At 41.0% G+C, this 12427-nt stretch overlaps 1 protein-coding gene across 1 annotated transcript in view; it reads left to right on the top strand.

The window, feature by feature from the left end:
* The window catches only part of VPS8 (VPS8, CORVET complex subunit), a 120764-nt gene that overhangs the window by 49964 nt on the left and 58373 nt on the right, over positions 1–12427 (top strand). Inside the window, exons 26-30 of the mRNA XM_015426819.1 lie at positions 826–898; positions 3331–3450; positions 6504–6575; positions 11645–11764; positions 12299–12355. Of these exons, the coding sequence (XP_015282305.1) occupies positions 826–898; positions 3331–3450; positions 6504–6575; positions 11645–11764; positions 12299–12355 (442 nt within the window). The remainder of the gene's footprint in view (positions 1–825; positions 899–3330; positions 3451–6503; positions 6576–11644; positions 11765–12298; positions 12356–12427) is intronic.

The following is a 12427-nucleotide window of genomic DNA, read 5'->3' as shown; positions in this document are numbered from 1 at the left end:
CCGCGCGGCTTACATCCGCCGGGCCTCGGCAGTCTTTCCCCCCCGCTCCGAGTAACCTTGGCTCTCTTCCCCCCCTTCGTGTGGCCTGCGGCTTCCCTCGCCGCTGCTGCCTCCTCAAAGCGAGGCCTCAGCAGTCTCTCTTCCCGCCGCCTCAAAGCGGGCCTCGGCAGTCTCTCTCCCCCCCCCGCTCCGAGTAACCTCGGCTCTCTTTCCTGCCCCCCCTCCGTGTGGCCCGCGGCTTCCCTCGCCGCCGCGGCTTCCCTCACTGGTCGCTCGCTCCCCTCCCCCCGCACTGAAGCGAGGTAGGTCGCAGAGCATTCCCTGCGCATGCGCAGGGAACACTCTTTTAGTTTTGGGGGGATTTAAATATCCCCCCGATAGCTTTTTAAAGTTTTTAGATTTTTGTGCACACCTGGGGACTGCCCCAAGTGTGCACAGAAATCTCCCTGCCCCCCAGGTGCCCCCGATGCGCGGATTTAGATATCCGCACGCAGGGGGCGCCTTTCGCTATTAGTATAAGGATGTTTGGAAGAAACCCTACAGCTTAGAGGGGAATGTGGAGCAAAACCTCCACATGGAAGCAACCTGTGACTGTATGCAGTTGAGTAGGCATCTATGAAAGGGAAATCTTATATAATAACAAGAAAGGGGACCCACGAAAATCGCGGGGGGGGGGGAGCGGGGGAGCTCCACACAGAGCATTTAAATTTGTGGACTATGGCAACAATTACAATTTAACTACATTTAAATTTGTGGATTATGGCAACAATTCCTTTATAACACTATATAGTAATACTATAAGTTGTTCTTTGTCTTTTCTTACAGTTGCAGTTTGGCAGGTCGAGCTTATCCACTGGGCAATATTCCTGAAGATCTGGTGCCCTTGGTTAAAAACCAGGTGGGTTAAAATATACTGTAACATGTGCTAGAGCAATTTAATTCTTTTTAAAGATGAAAACTGTGTGGGTTTAAAAATAGGAAAATATTCCTGAAGGCCATTTTTTGCTGCTGATTGCTCTTTCCTCAGTCTGCGAATACTAAATATCCACTCGGGCAGTGGCTGCCTCAGCAGCACCCCAATGTTTTCTGAGCTCAGATTCATATGCTATGAGCCAATGGTTGCAATCCTAAGAACACTTTTCTGGGAGTAAGCCCCATTGCATAAAATGAAACTTATTTCTTTGTAAGTCTGCTTAGGATTGCTCCCTGTGTTTCATGGTGGGACCATAAAGGAAACAAGAATGCCTGTAGAAATACAAAGTTTGAGTCCATTGGCACCTTTAATACCAGCAAAGTTTTATTCAAGGTATAAGCTTTCGTGTGTATGCACACTTCTTCAGATACAATGAAATGGAAGTTACCAGTCCAGTAAATTAGCATAAAACATAATAAAGATGTTTAACAGATTCAAGGAGCAGACAGGAATAGCAAGCTTAGTTTATATGGTTACCATTTGTTTGGGTATAATTCCGGGGGGAAACATAGTGAAGGAAATAAATATGTCAAAATTGGGGACTGATGGGCAGGTGGAATTCTGAGATAAATTGAGACCCTGCCCTTACACTCCATCCGTCTCCTCTCAAGCATGGCGTTATCATCTTCTTTGAACTGGGTGATTGGCTGTGTAGAGTTATCTCACCTGTCCCCAGACCAGAGAAATACATTCCAGCCTACAATTCCAAATTATATTACATTCTACTATTCATTATGTTACATTACAATCTACTATTATAATCTACGTTCTACACTGCTCCTTCTATGGGTCCATTCGAAACAAAGTGCCGAATCAACTTCCTGTAAATTTTTCTGGCTCAGATGATGAATGTATCAATTTTCCTATTGGCTGATGCTATCCCTTTTGTTACCCTCAAAGTGGTTATTTTTATATTTTTATCAATAAATATAAGGAAAAATTAGTACCTGCTAATTCTGCAAGAATTCTAGCTAAATTGTAATTCCATGTTATCTTATGGTTCTTTTGTTGCATTTATTTCTTACCATCTTATTTTAAACTTTTTAAGTTTTTACATTACATTACACATTTGACGTATATACCGCTCCTTCCCGGAGGCTCGGAGCGGTTTACATAGACATTTTAACTTTACCTAACTAGGGCCACAGTGCAAGGGGAGGGGTGAGTGCCTATCCTGTTATGTAAAAATGTTTTAATTCTTCTGTTGTGGCATACTGTTATATGCTGGTATATATACTGGAATGTTATGGCCTATGGCTACAACAATAACAATAAACTAACATCTTTGTAGAAATGCATATATATGTAGAAAATCCTAAGAAAAGGTAGGAACAACAGCAAATTAAAAAACACGAAAAGGTCGTTTCTTGCCTTGCATTCCATTTATGTCTTATTCTTTCATTTCCTTATGTTAACGCACAAATATAAGAGCTATTGGCATTGGCAGATGACTGTAATGGTGTCTTTTTGGTAATCTTGATAGGAGTGATGAGATTTTTAAAAAATTGGATATTAACACTGCCTTTGTGATTGTCTTTAGAATAAGTATTTGGGTCTCCGCCCTGTTCCACTGAGAAATATTAAAGCTCCTGATTAACTGATTTCTTTTCATGGTTTTGTTTGTTATGGGCTCCATTAGAATGTAGTGCCTAATATATATTTATATATGGCCATGAGGAATGTTAATTTCTGTGTTTGCTGTATAAAGCTTAATTAAAATTTTGGCTTGGGGAGAGGGATGCATATGGGTTAGTTAGAACATGTTGCATTGCACATAGTACTTGAGCTTAGGGCAAATCTTAATGTTAATCATATACATTTAAAATCAGAGTTTCCATCACTGGCCTGACGTAAATTCTAACCCCTCTCCCCCAGTTCTTGGCCTGCAATTCACCAGGTAGTCATGGTCTCTTTTCTATTTTAAATCCTGTTAACAATGTTTTACCTATCTTTTGTTTATCCTTATGTCCACATACTAGATTCAATGTGTTAGGAAGAGATTCATGTTTGTCTAGTAAGCCTTTCTGCCCTTTGCCAGAATGCATCATTTGGGGCAACCTGTGGTGATAATTTCTGCTCAAATACCAGCAAGCAGCAATAAATGTCAATAATTGTGAAAATGGATGTAAGAAACAATGGGGTATGTTAAACTGAAGTCCTCTGCCTACTGCTAACCCGTTGACCTCATGCCATGATATACATTTTCAGCACAGTGGATAGTACTTAAGCCATAGCGCACTATATTGACAATTCATTTACTCTACTCCAGAAGGTTTCTAGAATTGATAAATTTAGAACAGTTCCTTCAGGTTTTTGCACATTAATTATGAGAAGACACCATTAATTTTTCATTGCAGGTCTTTGAATTTCTTATCCGTTTGCACTCAGCTGAAGCATCAGTAGATGAAGAAGTTTACCCCTATGTACGTACGCTGTTACACTTCGATACTCGGGAGTTTTTGAATGTGCTTGCATTGGTAAGTGGCAATAAAACTTCCAGAAAGTTATTGTGGAAGAAATCCTATCATTCTCTACACTGAATTTGTTTTATATCTTCTTAGATGAGCTTTTTACTGATCTAAAAAATTTAATCTGTCGTTACTTTTAAATCTGTTAATTATGATGCTTGGGAATCTTTGGTGGCAGAATTCAAAGCCACTGCAAAATCTACTTATGCAGTAGTATTCCCATCCTTGAGGAAACAACAGTCCATTCCATTATTATTGAAAAATGTGTTAGAAGAAAGGAGATTTGAATTACTGTCATACCTAGCAGATTTCCCCCCAGTGGTGAATTTATTGGCCTTAAACCAGTTTAGGCTCATTATATATTGAGTAAGGTGAATGCATAAATTAAGTAATTGCTGTATCCTAAACTTTCTGTAAAGCAAGCACAGGGAGTCATTATACTGTCTGAATGGATGTTATTATAAAGCAATGTAACTCCTCAGCCAATAATACATACTGCCAAACTAGATTATACTAGATTATACGGTGACTAATTTGTCTAGTACTGTAGATTCCTTTACTTAGCTGGGTAAAGTATAAATTATTATGCAGCAGCAAAGATGCTCAGCATATAGTTCTAGCATGGAAATAGCTGCAAAAAGACCAGTCCCTGCAGTTGCTCCTTCTGGAAGCCAGAGGCTGCCATGGCACTAATTATAGGAACAGAGAAACAAAAGACTGTCTTTGTGTTCCCTTTTGATTTTAATGTAGGGCAGTAGATGCATGTGTGAACTTTAGAGATTTTAAAGCTGCAAGGGATGATCAAGGTTGGGGGGTGAGGCACAGGGCGGTAAACTTCAGGCCCTTTCAGATCATTTTTGGATCATCAGCTCCTAGTTCATTGCTGATAGTTTTACACTGGACACACACAGGCCACTCTGCAAATCGTAGTTGTTGATTAACATTGCTCAGTACAAAATGAAGACTTCTTTTTATGCTGAGTTCTGAATTATTTGATTTCCATTATTACCCTTTCATTGTTCTCTCGGCTTCTACTTGCATTTGCACCTTAGAGTGGGGATGCTGCTATACAGGAACTGAATGATAATAAAATTGGTGGCTCATGTAGACAATTATGCCAATACAAGACCAGTGTTGCAATATAGCTAAGATTATTGGTATTCTTGAAGCAAGCAGCTAGAAGAACTGTTGAACTCAACAGGTTTAGAAGTGTGTAATTCTGTTCAGGCCACTAAACAGAATTATTGCCACTTATTAGATGTCAAACTGTGCAAAAACGGTTTAGTTTTTGCACTGGACATATATAACGTCTCTATTGTGAATGGAATATCATTCAGTGCCAGTGATCACTCTAGGACCTAGATTAACACTTGAGCATATGGCATTTAAAATCCAATTTAGTAAGTTAAATTTTAAGTACTCTAGATATTTATATTTGGGCTTTTTATTTTAAGTTGACTCATAAGACACATCTTCACTTCCACCAATATACCCTTATGCTTTACCATCACATTTCTGGTTACTGTCTTCCTTGGAAGCATTGCCCCCTCTTCTGTTGCTTATAGCTACTCCTTAGGCTCTGCAGTTTCAACACTTTCAACACATCCCTTCCTTAGTTCCCTTGCTGTCCTCTCCCTATGAACTAGTCATTCTTCTGATTTCCCGATCTGGGTCCTTTCAAAACCTGGCTCAAGCATAATTTCTCTGGGCCTGCCTGGTTCAAAGCTGTAACATCCTGCACACACAGTCGTCATACCCCATGCATGAAAGAGAAATCATAGAATCATAGAATCACAGAGTTGGAAGGGGCTATACAGGCCATCTAGTCCATCCCTCTGCTCAATGCAGGATCAGCCTAGAGCATCCCTGACAAGTGTTTGTCCAGCCGCTGCTTAAAGACTGCCAGTGAGGAGGAGCTTACCACCTCCCGAGGCAGCCGATTCCAATGTTGGACAACTCTTACTGTAAAAACGTTTTCCCTAATATCCAGCCGGTACCTTCCCACCCTTAATTTAAACCCATTACTGCGAGTCCTCCTATCCTTTGTTGCCAACAGGAACAGCTCCTTGTCCTCCTCTAAGTGACAGCCCTTCAAATACTTCAGGAGAGCAGTCTTGTCCCCCCTCAACTTTCTCTTCTCCAGACTAAACATTCTCAAGTTCCTCAGTTTTTCCTCATAGGGCTTGGTCTCCAGGTCCCCAATCATCCTTGTCGCTCTCATCTGCACCCACTCCATTCTGTCCACATCCTTTTTGAAGTGAGGCCTCCAGAACTGCACACAGTACTCCAGGTGCGGCCTGACCAACGCAGTGTACAGTGGGACTATGACATCTTGCGATTTGGATGTTATGCTTCTGTCTATACACCCCAAGATCACCTTGGTTGGAAGGGCGGGGTAGAAATTTAATCAATCAATCAATCAGCCTTTTTTGTCATTGCATCACACTGGCTGCTCATATTTAACTTATGGTCCACCCATACCCAAAGATCTTGTTCACACACACTGCTACTCAGAAGTGTATTCCCCATCGAGTGTGTGTTTCTCATTTTTGTTCCCGGATGTAGAACTCAGCACTTACCCTTGTTAAATGGCACCTTGTTCACATCTGCCCACTTTTCCAGCATGTTCAGAACTCATTGAATTCTATATCTTCTGGTGTGTGCACTTCTCCTCCCAATTTGGTGTCATCTGCAAATGTAATGAGTAGCCCCTCCACTCCCTCACCCAGATCACTAATAAAAATATTGAAAAGTATTGAAAAGGAGGGGAAGTATATTTTATTTCTGAAATGACATGACATTCCAGGACCTGTCTGTTCTTCTTCAACCCCATGCTTTGGCCCTGTTTGATAGCTTTGTTCACTCTGTCAGTCATCTTGAATGCCTCTGAAGAAGAGAATTGGCACTGGAAGTCATATTTGCTATTAGAATGAGGGAATGTAGGAAATTTATTTTGGGGGGGAAATGGATACTGACTATTACTGGTATGTTTTATTTCACATTTTTAAGAGATAAAATTGTGAGATATTTTTCTTCTCTTTCCAAATTATGCTTTGTAATAGACATTTGAGGACTTTAAGAATGACAAGCAAGCTGTGGAGTATCAACAAAGAATTGTTGACATCCTTCTCAAGGTAAATTTTTTTGCATTTGTTTTAGTTGTTCTGCGGTGCATGCTGTGTGATAGCCAGGGTGTAAACGTGGATTCTTTCTGATTTACATGCAAGCCCTGTCATTGGCTCAGAATGCTTCCTTTAATAAGTTCATCACTTGTGTGGCTTGCTCATTTATAAGAAGGCATTCCTTTTTACTACCTTTTTTAGAGATACTTGGTTGAGAAATATTTTCTGGATCTTAATATAATTCACTGCTACTTCTATGTTTGTGTTAATTCACTGCTACATCTATGTTTGTGTTAATTCACTGTGAGCCACCCTGAGCCCGCTTCGCGGGAGGGCGGGTTATAAATTGAACTTACAAATAAATAAATAATAAATTAATTAATATGAGCTGGCTGAGTTGGCAAATCCTAAACTATGTATAAGGTTTACTAGACGATGGGAAAGTCCCCCAAAAGCCCTACCATTGATTTGAAATGGAGCATAAAATTATAAGCTTATTAATATTGGTTTACACATGGTGGCAATAAAAATATCAATATAATGACAGAATAGTTATGCAGAGTGCTCTTTCTTCGTCAGCTGTGTCCCACTCTTTTCTATAGTGTGTCAGTGAAACCAAAATGTTTTGATGTGTGTATACGGTTGACTAGATAGGTGGAGTATACTCCCCTCTGAAAGAATCTATGCTGAAAAGTACTAACAGTGGAATCCTAAGCAGTTATACCTTGCTGTTGAAGTCAATGAACCTAGAATGGTGTAGCTTTGCTTAGGATTCCACTGTAAGGCAACAAAGAAGTGTGATCACAGGAGGCTGGTACAATTGCTAGTGCAAGTGGTGTCAACCATGTGATAGGATAATTCAATAAACAGCAGAGCTGAGAACTGACTTTATTCCAGATGCAGACTGTTAATGGTACTCACAGAGAGAATCTTCTTTTGGCCAGAAAACTTAACAGAAAAGATATTGTAAAGAAAGATTCAATACATTTTTAACAACTGAGAAATAAGATGTATAGCAAAAGCTATCAAAATCAATTCACTCAATCCTATATTAATCTGCTGTGAAGGCTTGGTATAAGCATATAGAGCTATTACTTCACAGAAGATGAAAGTATAGTTCAGTTTTCTAGCCATGGTGCAACACCAGGTCTCACCATTTTAAATGCCCTTGCCACAGGTTAATTTCTTAGAGTAAGTTAAGAAGGCATTTGTCATTTGTCTGTCTGCAATATCTTATCATAAATATCTACTTTTTCTTAAATCTGTCTGCAACTGGTAGAGTGGATGATGGCAGACAGTTGTTAGTGTCCCACCTTTGCTGCTTTTAGTTCTAGTGGCTGCCATTTTTCTACTGCAGTCCAACAAGTGTGTAGCCTGGGCATGTTCTGAGATTCTTTCTTCTACACTTCAGTTACCAGACTCTTTTGACTGCAAGATCTTGGGTATCATGTACTGTACTAACCCTATTAACTGAGGACACTCATGTTTTCTAGACAGGTGTGTCTGAGCTTGTATGCTTCTTTTGCTCAACATAGTTTCAGTTTGTCAGGTTGTATAAGCATTGGTGTAGCCAGAAAGTGAAGAAAAGCCTTGTTGACAGATGAGAAATCTGTCTAAATGTTCTCAGCAGGAGAAAGGCTGTCTCTCACATAAATGGTCTGAAGGACCTGAAGTAGACTCTAAAAGAGCAGGAGAGAAGGAACAATTAATTTTGGAATAAAGATGCAACCGACCGTGACAGGGACTATCTCCATGTTAATGTTTGCACTAATTCTACATGATGATATCAAAGTTCACCTTACTGTCTGGTATTCTAGAGAAGCTGAATAGGTGATGTACTAGATAAAGCAAGGAATGTTTGGTAGATAGCTGCAGAGTGATAAAATTGCTTACCAATTTGGTGTAGTAGTTACGAGCGCGGACTCTAATCTGGGAGAACCGGGTTTAAGAGAACATAAGAACATAAGAGAAGCCAATGTTGGATCAGGCCAATGGCCCATCCAGTCCAACACTCTGTCACACAGTGGCCAAAAATACCAGGTGCCATCAGGAGGTCCACCAGTGGAGCCATGACACTAGAAGCCCTCCCACTGTTGCCCCCCTCAAGCACCAAGAATACAGAGCATTGCTTGCCCCAGAGTTCCTATCTATACCTTGTGGCTAATAGCCACTGATGGAGCTCTCCTCCACTTCTCCACATGCATCTGCTGGTGTGACCTTGGGTCAGTCATAAGTTCTTTCAGAGCTGTTCTCTCAAGGGCAGTTCTTGAGAGAGCTCTCTCAGCCCACCTACCTCACAGGGTGTCTGCTGTGGGTGGGGGAAGGGATTATGAGCCACTCTGAGACTCCCTTGAATAGTGAAGGGTGAGGTATAAATCCAATCTCTTCTTCTTCTACCAAAAGTTGAATTCTTCTACCAAAATCTTATTGCATGAGATTTATAACTGACTGGTTAGCAAAGCAAAAATTTTGAAGCCAAATATTTTTCATTGTGAGTCTTGCAAGTTGATCCTTTTAGTGTTTTTTAAACCCTTAAACTAAGATGGTAAGGTTTATATGAATAATATTTATTCTAGCACTCCCAGGTTATTGTCTTCATTTTTGTTTCAGTTAAAAGCTGTGTAACAGGTTTTTTTTAAAAAAAAATCCTAAAACAACCCATCCTAGCCAGTCAAAGAAGACTAATGAAACCATAATAAAAATGGAGATGCAGGTAAAAATTCATCACATTGTCAAGAGGTGGCAGAGACAACAAGTCTCCATCCTTCTTGACCTCCCACATTGTCAAGCCTGGCATCCACCAGGCCTAGGGTAGGGTCCCCCCAGATACACCTTGTAAAGATTCTCACACCAGCTGGCTGAGCATTGGCAGGTGGCCCTTTAAGTCTCAGGTAGGCAGGGACAGATGGCCATTTGACAGCCAACTGTCTGAAAATCAGCTGTTGGAAAGCTCCACCCTAAGGGCAGGGAAGGGGAATAAGGAGGCAGAAATTGTTCAGAAGGTACTGTTGGTCCCTTACAGGCTTGGCCACACCCCCAAAGGACTCCTGAGTAGAAAGAGGCCACTGGGCATGCCCCAAAAGGTTTGAGGGAGGAGGTACACCATCTCTGGCTCCCAACTCAGAAGGGAGTAGAGCTACAGGAGAGAATCGGGTGGTGCTCAATCCCTGCTTCTTTCTGTCTGAGGCCAAGGAAAGACACTTAAGCCAAATTTGACCCTGGTGGGTAATGGCTGGCGCCTAGGATCCTTATACACTTTTGTTCTAATTAGGGTTGTTGACCTCCAGACAAAAGTGACTCCACAATTTGGAAAATTATTAAGAGATTACTAGGATTTTGAGTAGGCTTTGAGAGAGAGTTTTTCATTTAGTCAGTACAGTTTAGCCAGTTTATGCTTTCGACTTGTATCCCGCTCGAACCCCCGGGGGGTCTCTGAGCGGCTTACACAATTTCATTTATCCCTATCTATGGCCACATCGTCAGGGGTGGGGACTGCCCTACCGGCACCCTATGGTGGGACTCACTGTTCTTCGGCTTTTTTTGGCTTCGGCTCGGCCCGGCCTTGGCTCGGCTCTTCCTCTTCCGGTGGCCTTCTGAGTCGGCTGTTGTTTCTGGCGGGCCCATCTGGTGCATGGTTCGTATCAGCCCAGCTCCGGCTATGTCCTTTAGGCTCCGCCGCACCTGCACTTCTACGTTCCTGCATCTTCTGGCTCCGCCTCCGCCGCAGTTGTGTATGCATTTCTGTTCTTCTTCCTTCAAACATGATACTTCATCCCAAACTGTTCCTATTATTTTGCCTCCTTTCTCTACTGCAGCTCTTTTAAGATCTGTGGTCTTAACAAATGCCACAAAATTTTAGGGTGGCTACAGGTGAGCATTTATACAAATGGTTCTTGTCATGGAATGCACAGAACAGTGTACTAAGCAAGTTGTCCATAAGATGTAATCTATATGGTGATATGAATTTTATAATACATCTGTATTCAAGGAGGAGCAGGGGAGAAGTAATGTTTTGCCCTACCATATGGGCAGGTATGACATTATCATCATTATTCGTTTATTTAGTTTAATTATATCCCTCCTTTCTCTGCAGTGTGAACTTAAAGCTGCTTACATCATTCCTCTCTCTTCAATTTTATTATGTATACATCATTACTAAATTACTACTTGGAATCCTGTGGTTACAGAATGCAGCTGGAATACTTTATTCTGAACATAGCAGTAGTGCTGTATGTCTGACAATAGGGTTTTCAATGTGCAAAATGTGTTGATAATAGCATGGTCTGCTCAGAAATAACTTGACCTGTGCAAATTTTGTGCACAAGAGGGGGGAAAAAGATGGTAAAACCTGGCATAAATCTGAGAGAATGACTTCAAAATCTTGATTGGCTTTGAATAGCTTTAAGCTGAAAATGTGTTGGGTGGGGGGTGGAGTTGCTGAGAAAAAGCAGGAATGGGATAGAAGGAAAAATCCAGCTTCCTCCCTGTCCACTCGCCACTGTTCAGCTAATTATAGTGAGCTACTATGCTATTTCTTTATAGTCTAAATGAGCTGCACAGCTGTTATCCTACTGATAAATTCAGAACAATGTCAGTGCCCACTGCAGACAGGCACAGCACACTGTAATAGGACTTCTTTTTTGTTGATATGGCTATATCTGCTTTCAGTGATAAGGTTTCAGAGACAGTGTTTACATGCAGTCTGTGATGAGCTGAATTTAAGTTATGGTGAACATAATGAAAACTACAGATATATTGATATAATACTTGCCTTCACAGCAAAAATACTGCAATGGCAAGTACAGTCATGCTTTGCGAGAAAGAATGTGTTTGCCACAAGCTTATATGAACAGAAGCTCCATTTTTAATGATTTAGCATGTATGGAGAAGCATATCTTTTTGTCAATAATAATTTGCAAGTATGAATGCTACTTTGTTAATCACACCAAATTTCAGTCTGCTGCACAGCTGGACATCCATTTTATTATGGGGTTCTTGTTACTTGCTGTCTTTTTTCTGTTTCATGTGAGCAAAAGAATAAAATCTGCTAACCTAATACATTAACTGCTGTCCCAAACTAGGTTATGGTAGAGAACTCTGATTTTACACCTTCACAAGTTGGATGCCTCTTTACTTTCCTTGCCCGGCAGCTTGCTAAGCCCAACAACACACTGTTTGTGAACAGGACACTATTTGACCAGGTAAAGTGGAGAAGCACAAGTGGCTGTTTTTGAAGTACCTTAATCATTATATTGTGTGACATCATGATACAAAACTATGAGGTTATGTGCAGGGTTGGGAGGAAGCATGGGAATTCTGTGGTTTTGTAAAAAATAAATGGAGCCCTGACCCGGATAGACCAGGCAAGCCTGATCTCATCAAATCTTGCCTTAGAATACCAGCATTCAAGAGGCAGGGGCAGGCTTTATTCAGCCACCTCTCTGAATATTCACCAGAGGTCGCCATGACTTCCAGGTGTGCGTGCGCAAACACACACATGTATATAAAAATACCCCCCAAAAAATACCCAAAAAAAAGGAAAGCAAAATTCAAAAGACACATAGGAAGATTTCCCAAAAAGTTTTACTTTTCTCATTGACTCACTAACTGCTCTGTTTTGCCCAGTTCACACATCATGACATTCATTCTAGGTATGTTAAAGACTCAGCTATTTTTCTGAAATGTCATAATAATCCCAGTATATCTTTCATTGAGAGTCTGTCCTCTTTGTCCAGGTCCTCGAATTCCTCTGCAGTCCTGATGATGATTCACGACACTCCGAAAGACAGCAGGTATGAATCCCTAGAGGAATAATTCATGCTGTGAGAGTGATGCATGGTTAAAGAAGGAAGGTCATTGCTAAG

This window comes from Gekko japonicus, unplaced genomic scaffold, assembly GCF_001447785.1.
Source record: "Gekko japonicus isolate JY-2015 unplaced genomic scaffold, Gekko_japonicus_V1.1 scaffold14, whole genome shotgun sequence".
Lineage (NCBI taxonomy): Eukaryota > Metazoa > Chordata > Lepidosauria > Squamata > Gekkonidae > Gekko > Gekko japonicus.
The sequence above is the reverse complement of the archived record's forward strand: the minus strand, read 5'-3'. Positions and strand labels throughout refer to the sequence as shown.